The following is a 17297-nucleotide window of genomic DNA, read 5'->3' on the forward strand; positions in this document are numbered from 1 at the left end:
GCGGGGCGATGATGAGGAAGCATCCCCTTTCATATACGAAGTAATTTCTGTTTGTTTTAAGTTTTAATGTTGCTCCTTACTTTCCGTTAAAAAAACTTATTTTTTTTTATTTAATTTCTGAATGTTTTTGAACCAATGCATGTTTTGATTTTGGCTCTCCGCAGATGAATAATTAAAACGAAATTTGCATATTTTTTTTTTGCTAAATGACTTTCTCATAGTTTTGATCGAATGGTTTTGAGAAAAAAGGAGCAGGGGAGGAGGCCTAGTTGCCCTCCGTTTTTTTGGTCACTTAAAAAGGTAACTAGAACTTTTAATTTTTTTACGAATGTCTTTATTAGTAAAAGATATACGTAACTTACAAATTAGCTTACGTAACGAACTTCTGTATTCTCATGTTTTTATTACGTATATGAAGGGGTTCGGCCCCTCGTCAGTACCTCGCTCTTTACACTAAAGCTTAAATTTTGTCCCAATTTCTTAAGAATGACCCCTGAATCTCAAAAGACAGAGAATAAATAGTTGAAATTACTAAAAAATACTTTAGCATAAAGAACAAGGTATTAGGAGGAGGTGAGCCCATCATATACATAATAATTTCTGTTCGTTTTAAGTTTTAATGCTTCTCCTTACTTTCAGTTGAAATTTTTTTTTCATATTTATTTTTTCATTGTTTTTTTCTTAATAATGCTGGAAAATCCTGCGCTCCCTTCATGAAAATTTTCTTCCCCCATGACAAATTCTTCCAAGGAAAGTTCCCCCAACATATCCCCCTCTTTTCAACCTCCCCCCCCACACACACAACCTAAAAATCCCCTGAAAACGTCTGTACACTTCCAAATATCCATTACTATATGTAAGCACTGGTCAAAGTTTGTAACTTGTGGCCCCTCCCACGGGGACTGTTGGGGAGTAAGTTGTCCCAAAAGACATAGTTGTAAGGTTTATTGACTACGCTGAATGAAATGGCTGTCTCAGAATTTTGATCTGGTGACTTGAGCGTGGGAGGTGGCCTACGTGCCCTCCAATTTTCTGGTCACTTAAAAAGGGAACTAGAACTTTTCATTTCCATTAGAATGAGCCCTCTTGCAAGATTCTAGGACCACTGGGTCGATAGAATCACCCCTGGGAAAAAAAAACAAATAAATAAACACACATCTGTGATCTTCCTTCTGGCAAAAAATACAAAATTCCACATTTTTGTAGATAGGAGCTTGAAAATTCTATATTATGGTTCTCTGATACGCTGAATCTGATGGTGTGATTTTTGTTAAGATTCTATGACTTTTAGGGGTTGTTTCCCCCTATTTTCTAAAATAAGGCAAGTTTTCCCAGGCTCGTAAATTTTGATGGGTAAGACTAAACTTGATTAAACTTATATGTTTAACATCAGCATTGAAATGCGATTCTTTTGATGTAGCTATTGATATCAAAATTCCATTTTTTAGAGTTTTGATTACTATTGAGCCGTGTTGCTCCTTACTACAGTTTGTTACCTTGAACTGTTTGATAACCTTTATGATGACCTTAAAAAGCATGAGAGGGAGGTCTAACTGGGTATCAACAAAGCGCCGACTAAGTTGTTGAACTGGTTATGAATAATACTACTGCTTGCAACAATATTCTCTGCAAGTTTAAGTGCATTTCATTGGCCACAAAATCGGCAGATATCGATTATCATCCTATTATTTAAGATAGGAGTAAGAAATATTCACTAGAATTACAGATGGATAAGTCCTGTAAGTTCTATCGGTAAGTAATTTTTTAAGGTCCAATGTAAAATGAGAATAAATTGATCCAACACTAAGGTAGATTATTTAAATACAAGGCTGGGCTTTGAAAAAATTATAGCAAAATAGATCAATTTTTACCTTAGAAGTTTTAGTTAGTAAATACACAAGCTATAGAGAAAATAGACTATAAGATCTGTTTTTGGGTACTAGAGAATCCTTTGATGAAGTTTAAAATGGTGTGTTGAAAACAATACAAGTGAAACTCTTGCAAAAGTATTACAGGAGGATAAGTCATGGGACTCATGGGAGGATAATACCTTACAGCTCTATCTGTAAGGTTTTTTTTTAAGTCCTGTGTAAAAGGATGAATAAATGGTCGAAAACATTTTTGCTTGGAAGTTTTAGTTAGTAAATACATTAGGTAGAGGGAAATAGACTATATACTGCGGTTTTGCAAAAGAAAAAAAAGTGGACTGTGAAATCAATTTCTTTTTGAGATCCTATAAAACACAATCTCTAAATTTAGCATTAGTTTTTAACCTTTTACATCAAAATTTAACACCTTTACATATTTTCTGGTTCTTTGTAAAGATGACCTCTAACTCCTACCACAAATTTAAAGCAAAGTTGAAAGCACGGCTTGAAAACAAAACTATCGTTGGGTCTCGTTTCTTTTTCATCATTCGACGCAATTTTGGAATGAAGTATCACTATTCTTAAAAAGTCAGCTGATTTTCAGTTACACTTAAGGGAAATATATTACAAAATTACCAATTCCAGCAAAATAACATTAGGAAACCAATACAGGTCAGATTTCTGATGTACGGCAAGTACTATATGTCGAGGATCAGAGGACCGCAAAGGGTGGACCAGTAGATGTTAAAAAAATGGATCATTCTTAGGCTAAAATGTATGGTTACCTTGTGTTGACTTAAATTTGTAGAAGATGGTGCTTGCCATCCATAATAAAAGTCTTATGATAATCGTGTAAGTTAATATTACTTTCTATCTTTCAATATAAGGCCATTTGTCAAAGCACATTTTTTTTTATTCATATGCTCAGAAAGCTACAAAACTTCAAGTTACAATAGTATATTATCTATTGAATGAAACTTCAAAATAAACTAAAGAAATAATAATCTATTCAGCCAGTTTGCCATGGCTTACTTACAATCCATATTTCAGCTTTTCTCGGTCCAAACTGAATAGGAAGACCATAGCCAGCAAAATAAAATTTATCTGTTGCTTTCGCAGTAAGTCCCACTCGATCTAAATTTCTGCGGAAACGGGCCATATGATCCAACATATCTTCCCTCCGGACCATCCCAGTAACTGTTAAACTTTTCACGAAAACATCCATTCCTGGACGACGCTCAATAAAGACTTGAGAAATGTTTGGTCGTGGTGGTTCATCTTCAGCAAATGGGAATGATAACTTGGTAACCTTTCCAGTTGACCCGTTTGAAACAAGTGAATGAGTCATAGGAAAAGACATATCGAACTTCTCTCGTTCAGCATTATTGCCACTTATGTAATCTCGTAGGCGCATAGCCATTGCAATCCGTCCAAAATCACCTTGTTCCGATCTTCCGTAGGTAGAAACCCAATTAGATGGAGAGTAGCGACGTAACTCTATACCTCTTGGAAACTTTTTGATGACATTATATGAAAGAATTCCTCTCTGGGATGAAGCAAACAAGATGCTTTGAAAAGATATCTGAAAATGAGATGCTTTATTGCTACAATACATCGAGTTAAGCTTATCAGCAGACCAAAATATAATTATGATTCTGATTTCAATAGGGTATTACCTACTCATCGTCAAATTAAAATTTGTATATGCAGGTCTTCTTGTCCAAGAGACTAATTACATAATGTGGTGTCATCGGCTGGAGAGGCTTATAGAAGCATTATGCTAAATTTTAATTTTAGCTCCATGTTTGTATTAAATACAAAAACCAGTCTTTTTAACTGAAAGTAAAGAGCGACATTAAAACTTGAAACGGATAGAAATTACTCCGTATATGAAAGGGGCTGATCCCTCCTCAACGCCCCGCTCTTTACGCTAAAGTGTTTTACTGTTTTAAAAAGAAGAGTTGAGAGAAAGATTCAAACAGTGTAAAGAGCGGGACGTTGAGGAGGGAACAGCCCCTTCCATATACGGAGTAATTTCTGTTCGTTGTAAGTTTTAATGTCGCTCCTTACTTTCAGCTAAAAAAAAATAGTTTTTTTTATTTAATTTCTGAACGTTTTTGAATTAATGCATGTTTGATTTTGGCTCTCCGCACATAAGTTATTAAAATGAAATTTGCATATTAATTCTTTTTTTGGCTAAATGGCTTTTTATTAGTTTTGATCAGACGATTTAGAGAAAAAAGGGGTGTGGAGGGAGGCATAGTTGCCCTCCAACTTTTTGGTTACTTGAAAAGGCAACTAGAACTTTTAATTTTTAACCAACGTTTTTATTAGTAAAAAATATACCAACTTAACAATTAACTTACGTAACGAACTTTTATATTCTTATATTTTTATTATGCATATAAGGGGGTTTGTCCCCTCGTTAATACCTCACTCTTTACACTAAAGCTTAAATTGTGTTCCCACTCTTTAAGAATGGCCCCTGAATCAGAAAGGCCGTGAAATAAATAGTATAAACTACTAAAAATTCTTTAGCGTAAAGAGCGAGGTATTTTGGAAGAGATGAACCCCTCATATGCGTAATAATCTCTGTTTGTTTTCAGTTTTCATGCTGCTCCAAACTTTCAGTTGACAAAACTTTTTCATATTTATTTTTCCGTTGTTTATTTTATAATAATGCTAGAAAATCCTGCGCCCCCTTCATTGAATTTCTCTTCGCCCATGACATATTCCTCCAAGTAAAGATCTTCCCACATAGCCCCCTCCCCTCAACCCCCCCCCCCAAAAAAAAATATTCCCCCTGAAAAACGTCTGAACACTTCCCAATAACCATTACTGTATATAAGTACTGGTCGAAGTTTGTAACTTGCAGACCCTCCCTCGGGGACTGTGGGAGAGTAAGTCATCCCAAAGACATAATTATTATGGTTTTCGACTAAGCCGAACAAAATGGCTATCTCAAAATTGTGATCCGTTGACTTGGGAAAAAAATGAGCGTGAGAGGGGGCCTAGGTGCCCTCCAATTTTTTGGTCACTTAAAAAGGGCCCTAGAACTTTTCATTTCCATTAGAATGAGCCCTCTTGCGACATTCTAGGACCACTCGGCCAGTACGATGACCCCTGGGAAAAAACAAATAAACACGCACCCATGATCGGTCTTCTGGGAAAAAATACGAAGTTCCACATTTTTGTAGATAGGAGCTTAAAACTTTTACAGCAGGGTTCTCTGATACGCTGAATGCGATGTTGTGATTTTCGTTAAGATTTTATGACTTTTAGGGGGTGTTTCCCCCTATTTTCCAAAATAAGGCAAATTTTCTCAGGCTCGTGACTTTTGTTGTCAAAGACTTAATTTGATGAAACTTATATATTTAAAGTCAGCATAAAAATCCGATTCTTTTGAGTATCAAAATTCCGTTTTTTAAAGTTTCTTTTACTATTGAGCCGGGTCGCTTCTTACTGCAGTTCATTACCACGAACTGTTTGATTTTACAAAATCAAATCTATTTGATTTGTAAACTTTGATTGAGTTTTAACATCTTTTGTTAAATACACACGTACAATTACTGCATTTTGATTTAGGACAGTCATAAGGTCATTTAAATCCTTAATAAGAATTTTTTAAGCAGAGGATCTAAGGGGGGAGACTCCAAGACCCTTTTTTATACTTTAAAGTTATTTTGGTCAAAATCTTTGACCAGTCCTGGTTTAAATAAGTTATAAGATGTCCTGAAGCACCAAATTTCATTAAGACAAACACATTGTTTGAAACATGTACTTGTCTTCTTTTAATTTGGAATAATCGTCTAATCATTTATAAAAATCTCGAAGTGATGCCTGAACAGCTAAGAGTTGATAAAAGCGCAAAATGTCTATATATATATGAAATAGGAGAGGGGGTGTGATACGGATACTTAGGACCTGATATTATAGATTGTATTCAATTCCTGAACGATGATGCGTAGAACTATGTACAATATCCCTATGTTCATGAAGTTAGGTGGAAGAGGATGGGGGGTTCGTATCAAGGAGCAAGCTTTGGGTCTTGCACAATCTGCTTCAGACCCCAAAATAAGAAAACTACTTAAACAATCCCTCTATGATGAGGTGTCAAGACTAAATAAAGGTACCGTAAGTTTTTAAAGTAAGAAGAGGAAGGAGAATCCTAAAGGCATTTCTAAATGTATTCCAATGGAACAGGCCAAAAAACCTCTCAATTGTCCCGGGCAATTTGCTGAATGCTGCTCTTGACATATACACTTATACCTATACCTCCCTCACAGCTTTCCTCTGTGGGGTATGGTGAAATAGCTTAGGCGTACGATTTTGCTCTGGGCCCTCCTATTATACTGCTTAAAAGGTAACCGAGGAAAAATGATTAAAAAGAGGTGCGTCATGTCTAAACTTACAAAAATAGACGGTGAGGAGTATTAGATCCCATTGGATTTAAGCCCTCCAAATACATAAAACAAAAAATCACTAGGATCTTTTTTCCAGGCAACTGATCAAACACCATTTGTGAAGCATATATATTTATCCCAATTTGACTAGAAAAACCGAAAGGTCATTACAGATCGTTCCTAAAATGATCCCTGAACAGTTCTGACAGTGGAGTGGTACAAATCTGAATGCTTAAGAATTTAAGGGGAGAGAAACTGGCCCCCAAGGCTGTACAAATACGCAGACAAAACCTTGGCACAGTTATGATTTTAATAAGGTATAACATGCTCACTGTTTTACTTTAACTCAACTATGAAGCTTGAGTCTTAAAATGAATTACTTGCATACATTTGGAACCCCTATTCAGAGAGCTGGAAGTATCGAAACAGATTCTGTATGGCTATGTTTATAGATTTAAGAGTACGAAGGGGAGGGAGTGAACTTGAACCGCACTGACTGTGGAATATAACTATTTCTCATTCCTGCTCTTAATTTTGTTCCTCTGATTTTGAGCTTTCCAGGACACAATTTTTAAGACACAACAAGCATGCCTCATGAATTCATTTTAGAATTTTTGGGGCACATTCTTGTAACTCTCCCCCATTTTTGGCCCAGGCCTTGTCAACAAATAGTTTCAAGGACATTATTAATTTGTTGCTGCTATATTTTCTGACACAACAAGTAATACAAAGGGGTTGGATTTACTCTAAAGTAAGTATTTTCAGTGAAGTGAATAGGGATAGAAATAAAATTTATTGAAAAATGACCCACTTCTTCGAAAAACGGATTCACTCTATACAGTAAAAAAAAAAACTTAATATGCAGCAAAAACTCAAAAAGGAATAAAACAATCTACCACTTGGAAAATATAAAAGATAACACTAAAAGATCATATCAAAACAAGACAGCAAATTTTGAATTCGGATAGAAGAATAAAAATAAAATGTAAACAACAAAGAGTGGTTTATATTTTTAGGTAATCTGACCAATATTTTCACGTAACAATAGAAAAATCTAATGGTGTTATGAGGGCAAGTACGTGATACGTTTGACTATTATATTATTATCTAAGAGGAAAAAAAAAATTAGGGACCGAATTTTCCGTAAGGGGAAATACACAGTTGTGAATACAGGTCCTTTCTTCTATTCATAAGATTTTGAGCTTATAGCCCGTTTAAAAACATAAGGAAATCAATCGGTTCGAAAAGAGAAATTTTCAAACGATAGGTGCAAGATTTTTCCAAAAAACTCGGATAACATTTTGCGCGTGTGCGTTACTTGTGTGTGTTTGCAGTGCAACAATTTTTTTATTAGATTCTATATTCTCCTTTATCTTGTTTGCTTTATATAGAGAATGATTCATAGCATACAGAAATTAGTAGTTCTGATCAAGATCCACCAAAACTCGAACTTTCGCGAGCTCAATAATTCAAATGCTTTCCACTTTCAAAAATGTTTGCTCGTTTTTGCTTTGCAACACAAAAAGAACGTTCGGTACCATTGGGAGACTAAAAAATTACTAGCCGCAAAACCGATCGGCACCATAGCGAAACTATAAAAATTACTAGTTCCAAAACCAATCAGTACTATGGGAAAAACTGGTAGGTTTTTTAGCCTTTCCCATGCGGCCAAACAGGCTATTAGCCATAATGAGGGTGAATGAATATGGGACTTTACCTTCTTTAACAATTATTTTGAAGAATTCCACTTTTTAGCTCTTAACAGTTATATGCATGTATGTATTGTGGTTATAAATATAAACGTGAACTGGCATTCTACACCAATAGACTGTATATTACCAATTTTTGAACATATACTGAAGTTAAAGCAGCAAGAAACACGAGCTTATAAGCTTTTTTTTACCTGAAATACTAGGCGAGCGGAGCGCGGGCCATCATAAAGCCCAAGAAGTGGGCCTTTTGCCTGGCAAAGAGTCCATATACACAAATTCAATATGCACATATCGAACATTTTCGAACTTTCGGAGATATCGGCCAAAAGTGTTTTGATAAGTCGTTGTCAGAGGGAGTTTCAGCCGGTAAGTGTGTTTTAAATCACGCTTTAATCCTCCTCATATATATTGCCAAATCTCAGATATGATCTTCAGATGTGGAAGAGACGTCATATACGTGTAGTAGGCCTACTCTTGTGGAAGTGGCTCTAGTACCTCCAGGTGATTTTAAAGCGAAAGTAAAAAAAAAATTAATACAGCTAATCGTTTTATGTAAGTTTTTACGATTGAAATTCATAATCTTTCTGAGTAACACGACATAACGTTGATTGTTTCATTTTAAAAGACGATTTTGTTTCTTCTCTAAGCAATTTTCCATGCTTCTTGATCGGCATTGAAAAATAAAAATAAAAGAAACAATCTTACCAATAACAAAGCAATATATTTCATTCTCATTTCTTAATGAAGACTGGTGTACAAAAATTAAATAAGACACATATATAATAATACGAAGGAGAGATAAGCAGGATGTAAAATCAAAATGCATGCAATATGGAGAGGACTCAAAAAATCTTATTCGATCACTAATTCATATTTATAGTAATCAAACACGCGAATATTCCAGGCGATTGACACATTCATCATAATAGGGAAGTCTACTTTATTTCATTATGCTTAAGAGGGTAATGAACAAAAAAAAAAAATTCAGTTCTCGTTTCACTTGTTTTGGGAGAAAAGCGCATCTAAAATTACATTTTAGAAGGTTTCAAATTATTTCAGGAGAGAAGGCAAAAGTATGACTAAGAGTACATATTAATAAATAAATATATTAATTATATTAAAAGTTTATTAATAAAAATAAACCGTATGTGACAACTCTAGAGATCACAGGCACCGCAACAGCGCTGCCTCAGTAAAGAGTGGCGTGGCCATAACGTATTTTTTTATTTGTTTTTTTTTTTACCAACGCTTTTGGTATAAAAAGGAGTTGTCATAGACATTTTGAAAGGAAATCATTCGATTGGAAATTAGAAGTTGTAGTGCCCTTTTCAAAAGTCAAGTGATTGGAGGGCAGCCAGTCCCCCTTCGCCTATTATTTTCTAAAACACATCCAAAGAAATCTTTGAGATAGCTATTTTGTTCACCATTGTTGGAGAGTCCAGCACTTGAGTATGACAACCCCTTCCCCCTACAGCCCTCAGGACAAGGGTTATACGTTATGCTTGTTGCCTATTATTAACATAGATAAGGTTTTTATGGAAGATGTGGTCTTACAAACTTCTGAGGGGGCTCATTCAATTGGAAATCCGAAGTTCTAGTGTCCTTTTTAAGAGTCTAGAGTAGAAGAAACGCACATCAAAAATTTCCTTACAAAAAGTTTGAACTTATTTCAGGGAAGATTGCAAAAGTAAGACAAAGAGTACATATTACATACCCCACTAGAATACGCCGTATGCAACAACTCAAGAAATTGTCAATAAAGGGGCTCCCAAATGTAGGTATGTTGAAAAAAAGATTTTCTTAAAGGCGATATCAGCTGAGGCTCGTTTTTTTAGAATCTGAGAAGTTCCTTTATGTATTGTATCATTCTAATCGTAAAATGACCTACTTTTTATACCGAGTTTTATAAGGATGTACGTGTATTTTTACTCATTTTTTGGCAGATAACCCCAAAAAAATAAATAAAAAAATAATTTTAGCATTGATCTTTTTTTTCAAATCAGGCAAATTTTCTCAGGCTCGTAGCCTTTAAAGTGTACCCTTAAAATTAATGAAACTTATGTCTTTGGAACGAGCATAATAAGTCGGTTTCTTTGCTTCTTATTTTTGCCTGCCTTTTCGTAAGTTGAAATGTAAGCTGTAGTATGCTAATTCAAATAAAAATATAATAAAACAGTCATAAGCTGGAACATTAAAATTATTACTTATATAGTGGCAAAACAACGTTTAGGTTCAAATACTGTCTTTTAACTAAATTTATTGATAAAATGTTGAAAGAAACCAATAGGATTAGCGTCATATTAACGTCATATTAACTGTGTGATTTTTTTTTTTATCAATAGCAATTTTTAGGAACCTTAAAACTTTTAATTTCTATTCGAATGAGGCCTCTCTCAATATTCAAGGAACTCTGGGTATACAAGATGAACCCTGGAAAAAAAAAGACAAAACCAAATACATCAATACACATCCGTGATCTTTCTTCTGGCAAAAAAAAATACAAAAATCGACATCTCTTTAAATAGGAGCTTGAAACCTCTACAGTATAGTTCTCTGGTACGCTGAATCTACTGATGTGAAGGTCATTAAGATTCTATAGATCTTAGGGAGTGTTTTCCTCTTGTTATCGAAAATATGGCAAATTTGTTCAGACTCATAACCTTTGATTAGTACGGCTAAACTTAATGGAACTTAGATATTTTATATAAGCATAAAAACCTAATTTCTTTGATATATCTATTGATACCAAAATTCATTTTTTATAGTTTTAGTTACTACTTAGCCGGGCCGTTCCTTACCTACAGTTCGTTGCCATGAACTGCTTGAAAAAGCTATAGAATAAGGAAAAAAGACTTGCAAATTATATGATATATAACTCATCATATACAGTTACATAACATCTTAGAATGAAAGATCATTTGGATCAATAGATAGATACATTTTTCAGATTGGACTCATAACCCATCTACAACAGGAAGGTTAAGAACTTAACGATTTTGAAAAAAAAAACTAAGCGAAACACCTAGTGAGCTCAAGATACAATAGTTAGTTAGAGAGATAGATGGATACTTATTGCAACAAAAGCCAATTAGTGCCCATGGCAAAAAAAAAACAATATAAAATGATACCACATGATACAAACGCACATAAAAAGATATATAATAATAGCTATGACAAAGCATAATAATTGCAAAAATAAACCAAAAACAAGCACATAATACCGTAAATCTCACATATTTACACAAAATGTCACGCACATGATAAATATATTTTAAATGTTTTAAAGCTGCATGGATCATGGTTACAAATGAAGTTCTGCACAAATTTCCATTATCAAGTGTAATAAAATGATCAACAGTGATTTCAGAATCTCGCAAGTTCTAATTCATAAGTCGTATACATTAATCCAAAACATTGACAAATTCTATTTTTATTTTCTATTTTGACTTGTTTCATTTACAAAATCAAACTACAAATCAATAAACCTGAAGTTTAAGGGTTTATCAGGTATGTTGACACCTCGGGTGACACAGTCTAGTTCACCAGAGTGCCATTCTATCTTCATCTGCTGAAGAACCTGGAAAGAAAAAGATCTGATAAGAAAAGCAACGGAAAACGTAAACTATTTTATATGTGAAAGAAAAGGAAATACTACTACTACTAATACTATTGCTAGCTCATTGTAGCACCAAGCCACCTGAAAAACACTGCTGCACAAACTCCTCCTCCATCCAAATCTATTCAATGCCTCCCTCTTTACACCCTCCCAGGAAGTTCCCATTTGCTCAGCCTGAGAGACATTTTATTATGCCATTAGGGATATTTTAAGCAAAATGGCTTAGAAAATGTTTATAGGATGCAATTAGGGAAGAGAGGGCATTAGTGACGGGACTAGTTACCCTTCGAGTACTTTGAACTCTTAAAAAGTGAGCTAGAGTATTCAAATTCTAAACAATGAACCCCTAAGAAGTTTATTAGACTGCCTCTTCCATAAAAACTTAAATGCTCTTGGGGCATAATTTGCGGATCTTGCTCAAGGGTTTCGTTGTCCACCCCTGAATTTTGTATCTGACCTTTCGTCTATTTCGAACAAATTTGTTATCTAAAAATTTTGATTGAATGCAGTTGGGGAAAAGAGGTTGAGGGTAGTTATGATCAATCTCTTGACTCTTAAAAAAACTAGAACTTCCGATCTACAGGTGAATGAGCCCCTCCAAAGTTGAAGGTCACACCTTTTTAATATGATGTGTCTCTTCAATTTGTGACACACAATTTGTGACATTGATATTGACATTTGTGACATTGACATTTGTTTTCCCTTGGTAGTAAATTTGTTTTTCCTTTCTCCATGCAATGCAACTGAGATTTCTAGTACTATTCCTTAACTTCCAAGCAGCTGTTCAGTTGATGGTTATTTTCTGAGTGATAATATCCTTAAAAAAAATAATCAGTTCGTTTCTAACCCCATCTCACACGTAACTAACCTCTCTCTCTCTTTTGCGTAAAAAAGGTGATTAATATCTATTTCCAAGCTATAGACCTGTTTCTCTTCTTCCTGTCATCTCCAAGGCTGTTGAAAAAGTAGTGTATCGTAGACTCTCTTCATTTGTATTTATTACTAAATCAACTGCAGGAAATTCTCTCATAACTAACTCTCAGTATGGTTTTCGTCCCTCTTTCTCTATCTTGTATGCACTTTCAAATGCAACAGATATTGTGTGCGTTAGTCCAGCTAAGGGTTTGTGTGTTTTGGGTCTATTTCTTGACTTTTCAAAAATCATTGATTTGGTTGACCACTCTGTTCTTTTGTCTAAGCTATCCTTATTTGGAGTGAATGGAGTCCCACTAAAATGGTTAACGTCTTATTTGTGAGAGAGATCTCAGTATGTTTCAATTAATGACACTCCTCTATTTTACCTATATTGAAAAGTGTCCCAGAGAGCTCTTTGCTTGGATCACTTGTGCTTGGACATAGAAACTACTACCAAACCTATAGGGGGTGTACTAGAGCTTGAGATATGTGAACAAGATTTTTATAAAGTCAGAAACGATTGAATAGATTTTACAAAAGAAAGAGACATGTCAACCGAAATTTTTAACGGTTTTGCCAAAGTTTGACACAAAGAATAGGAATTTTCACAGGCTTAGGTACAATTACCAGACTCACAGAAGGTGGGAATTATATTTATTAGTTAAATATGTTTAAGTTTACTTAAATATTCGTTAATTATATTTATCAAACTATATAATATGATACTATTATATCCGAAGATTCAACCATTTTTACAAAGAAAGTTTATATTTTCAATTGTAGCGTATACTTTTCCATTTTTTTTTAGTTTTAAAGGTTTTTTAGTTAGAAGAAAAACAATAAGAATTTTATTTAAGTTTATAAAACCAATTTTTGTTTCTACAGTTTTCTAGCTCATACATTTTTTGTCAGAAGAAATGCTATTAGGATTTTGTTTAAGGCTAGGCAGTCAATTTTAATTTATAAGTTTTTCTTAATTTATACGGTTTTTTTTTCAGAAAAAATGCCAAGAAAATTTTATTTAAGCTTATACGGTCAATTTCAGTTTAACCTCTAAGCTTAAATCTCTAAATCTTAAATCAAACCTCTTTAATCAGTTGTTTCTTGGCCAAGTGGAAGAGTATTTTAAAAGATCATAGGATTTGAATGTTGAACATTAAGTTCTCCTATAAAAGTTCTAGTGTAAGCAAAAATCTCTTTCAATGCTAGCTATAAGGCGTGATTGTATTTTCCTAGTTTATTTACAAATTATTCATACTATATTTTAAAATTTGTCAGTGAATTTCTTGATGAAAGTAGTAGTTTTGGCATTGGGTGGACCCTTAGAGCCCGGGGTAACTGTAGTGAAATATATCAAAGGATCATATAAGATTTACATGTTAGGAAAACTCATTTAAGCTTTATAGGAGGTCGTTAGAAAAGAAATTAAATTTTCTGGTCCCTTTTTACGAGTCAAAAGTGACCGAGGGACCTAAAGAGAACCTAGCCCTCAGGGCAAAGGTTCTGAACTGGTCAATTCGTTCGTTGTTTACATATAGTAATAGTTATTATGAAAGAAATATATGTTTGACCTTTATCTACCCAAAATTCTTAGGGTATTCCAACTCTCCTTTCAAGGACTGTTAAGGGAGTTTTGAGCTAACTTAAAACATATTATGTTAATTTGACTTTTCAAAAGGATTTAACTCAGGAACGACTGATGGATTAATTTGGAACTTTCAGGATATAATAAGGGTGATTATCAATTGACCAAAAAAGTAATATTTGCAAGCTAATAAAATTACTTCTATTACAGCTAGCACAGCTTCTACTGCCACCGTAACTGTTACTACTACTATTGCTGAAACTACTGTTTCTGTAGCGATTACTAACAAGGCTGAGCATTTTGAAATAACCATAAGTGGAAACGTTAAGGGGAAATTAGAACTAAATCAAAAGCAACTATAAGCTTACAGATTGCTAATACTGGCCTATCAGCATTTTTTTTTTTTAGAACGAATTATAGTATCAATAGGAAATTTCTGGAGCATCATGAATTGGAATTTCAACTGACCAAAAGGTAGCCTGCACCTGGTACTACTGCTGTTATAATTTTTAATAGCAATGACAATGCACAATTAAGGTTATGCTCATAAAGCCAAAATTTTGAAAGAATATTTGGAAAAGGGGAATTTGAACTAAATCAAGTATCATTGTGTACATGCAGATTGTCACTCGTGTTTCAAAATAGGTTTGGGCGCTAAGTTCAAAATTACAGAGAATACTTAAAGGGGAAAATCAATTAACAAAAAGGTAATATTTATCCGCCACTAAGGGCGTTACTGAAAGTTCTAATTTTACTAATACTGCTTCTACTACTACTGTTCATAAACTACCCCAAGTACTACGATAATCGGAGTAAGACTGGGAGTATTGACATAAACGGCCTATTGTGTCAAGGTGAAATTTTTTGGGACATCATAAGGGAGATATTCGACTTATAAAAACGTGGTGCTAGGGTTATTGCTATTGCTATTCCAAAACTAATACTGCAGGTGCTTCTTCTACTACCACCACGACTAATGTGATACTAGTACCATTAAGACTATATCTAGGTAGGTACTAAAATAAAAGAAAAAGTTTGTTTAAATGAAAGTAAGGAGCAATATTGAAACTTAAAACGAACAGAAATTATTACGTGTATGAGGGGACTCAACCCCTTGTCAATATCTCTCTCTTTACACTAAAGACGAAATTTAGTTCCAGTTCTTTAAGAATGATCCCTAAATCACAAAGACTGTTTAATTAGAATGAATAGCTCTATTGAGAGTACTAAAAATATTCTAGCGTAAAGAGTAGGTTTTGACGAAGGAACAAACCCCTTATGTATGCTTGATAATTTCTGTTCGTTTTAAGTTTTAGTGTTGCTCCTTACTTTCAGTTGAAAAAAAAGTTTTTTTGTTGAATTTCTTATTGTTTTTTGAATTATATTGGGGAAACCAGTGCCTCATTTGTGGAAAATTCTCTTCTTCCAAGAAAAATTCCCCCATGGAAAGATCATCCCCTGTAAACCCCTCCCCCCGAACTACTCCCCATCACCAGAGAAAATCTCCCTGAAAACGTCTATTAACTTCCTAATAGCCAACACTATATGCAAACACTGGGCAAAGTTCGTAACTTGTACCCCTTTCTTAGAGGTCTGCTCGGGATTCAGTCGCCCTCAGACATAGTTATTGGAATTTCCTACTATGCCGAACAAAGTGGCTATCTCAAAATTTCTAGACGCTGGATCCGATTGAGATTTAAAATAAGAGATCTGAGTTACGAGGAAAACGTCTATTAACTTCCTAATAGCCAACACTATATGCAAACACTGGGCAAAGTTCGTAACTTGTACCCCTTTCTTAGAGGTCTGCTCGGGATTCAGTCGCCCTCAGACATAGTTATTGGAATTTCCTACTATGCCGAACAAAGTGGCTATCTCAAAATTTCTATCTGGTAGTTCTGGGAAAAAATAGCGTCAGAGGAGGCTAGTTGCCCTCCAATTTTTTTGGTCACTTAAAAAGGGCATTAGAAGTTTTGATTTCCGTTCGAATGAGTCCTTTTGTGATATTTTAGGACCACTGTGTCGATCTGATCACTCTGGGGAAAAAATAAACAAAAAAATGAACACTCATCCGCGATCTTTTTCCTTGCAAAAAATACAAAATTTCACACTTTTGCTGATAGGAGGTTGAAACCTCTATAGTAGGGTTTTCTGATATGCTGAATCTGATGGTGTGATTTTCGTTAAGATTCTATGACCTTTAGGGGTGTTTTCTCCTTTTTTTGAATAGAAGCCAAATTTTTTCAGGCTCGTAGCATTTGACGGATAAAACTAAACTTGATGAAACTTATAGACCTAGTATCAACATTAAAATCCGATTATTTTGATAAATCTATTCGTATCTATATTCCGCTTTTTAGATTTTCAGTTACTATTAAGCCAGGTCACTCCTTATTTAAATTTCGTTACCTCGAACTAATTGAAAGTTTGACTTAATATTAAGGAAAAGTTTTAACTAAATCCAAAGACACTACCTTTCTGCAGATTGTAAAAAGACTTAATCTTAAATATTGATTTTGTGTTCAGTTAGAGCTCTCAGAAAATGTAAAGATTAAAATCAATTTATAAAATGTCTATGTATGCACGCTACTACTGAAAGTTCTACCACTACGATATTTACTAGCTCTACTGATACTCTTACTTTTACTTTAAATATCACTTCTATAGCAAATAATAATAAGGTTACGAGCAGGGATGAGGGGAACATTCAACTGACCGAAGGCTAAATTATTTATACTACTGCTGCAACCGTACTGTTACTATTACTGTTAATACTACTGCTCGTACTAATAGTTCTAATAATAATAATCGAACTGTTATTACAACTGTGCTTAAGGGTGTGAAGGTTAAATTGTCATGGAGGTTTTACGAGGGAAGGTTAACGGAATCACAAAACGGCGTCCATATGCAAGTTTTCAAAAGGGCATATCACCAGTATCTTAGGAACAGTTTTGAGACTGACATCAACGTCAGTCACAAATTACAGAGATTATTTTGGTGGGTATTGAAAAAACTCAAATACAACAAATTTATTATAATACAATTTCCACTTCTACTACTGCTGCGTCTATTACTATCAATACTGCTATTATAGATTAGGCTACTACTACTGCTGCTACTATTATTACTACTTGCACTGCTACTTTTGCTAAAAGCAAGAGCTAAGACCTCATATGGCACTTGTGACGAAGCCAGAAG

General features: G+C 34.3%; 2 protein-coding genes across 2 annotated transcripts in view; both read right to left on the minus strand.

The window, feature by feature from the left end:
* Window positions 1-2765: 2765 nt before the first annotated feature.
* LOC136034443 (heme-binding protein 2-like) lies at window positions 2766-11264 on the minus strand. The gene is made up of 2 exons (XM_065715623.1): window positions 8689-11264; window positions 2766-3450 (listed from the first exon to the last, which is right to left on the minus strand). The coding sequence occupies exons 1-2, from the start codon at window positions 8716-8718 to the stop codon at window positions 2878-2880; spliced, it is 603 nt and encodes a 200-aa protein (XP_065571695.1). The 5' UTR covers window positions 8719-11264; the 3' UTR covers window positions 2766-2877.
* A 133-nt stretch (window positions 11265-11397) lies between these two features.
* The window catches only part of LOC136034442 (probable cytochrome P450 301a1, mitochondrial), an 84676-nt gene continuing 78776 nt past the window's right edge, over window positions 11398-17297 (minus strand). Inside the window, exon 8 of the mRNA XM_065715622.1 lies at window positions 11398-11560. Within this exon, the coding sequence (XP_065571694.1) occupies window positions 11453-11560 (108 nt within the window). The 3' untranslated portion in view covers window positions 11398-11452. The remainder of the gene's footprint in view (window positions 11561-17297) is intronic.

The sequence above is a fragment of the Artemia franciscana genome, chromosome 13 (assembly GCF_032884065.1).
Source record: "Artemia franciscana chromosome 13, ASM3288406v1, whole genome shotgun sequence".
Classification (NCBI taxonomy): domain Eukaryota; kingdom Metazoa; phylum Arthropoda; class Branchiopoda; order Anostraca; family Artemiidae; genus Artemia; species Artemia franciscana.

What these genes read in the sequence shown, in the direction of transcription:
- LOC136034443 (XM_065715623.1), bottom strand. Translation starts at nt 8,718, where the DNA reads ATGAGAATGAAATATATTGCTTTGTTATTG. An exon ending in AATATATTGCTTTGTTATTG is followed by an intron (nt 3,451 to 8,688) that starts GTAAGATTGTTT and finishes TCTCATTTTCAG; the next exon opens with ATATCTTTTCAAAGCATCTT.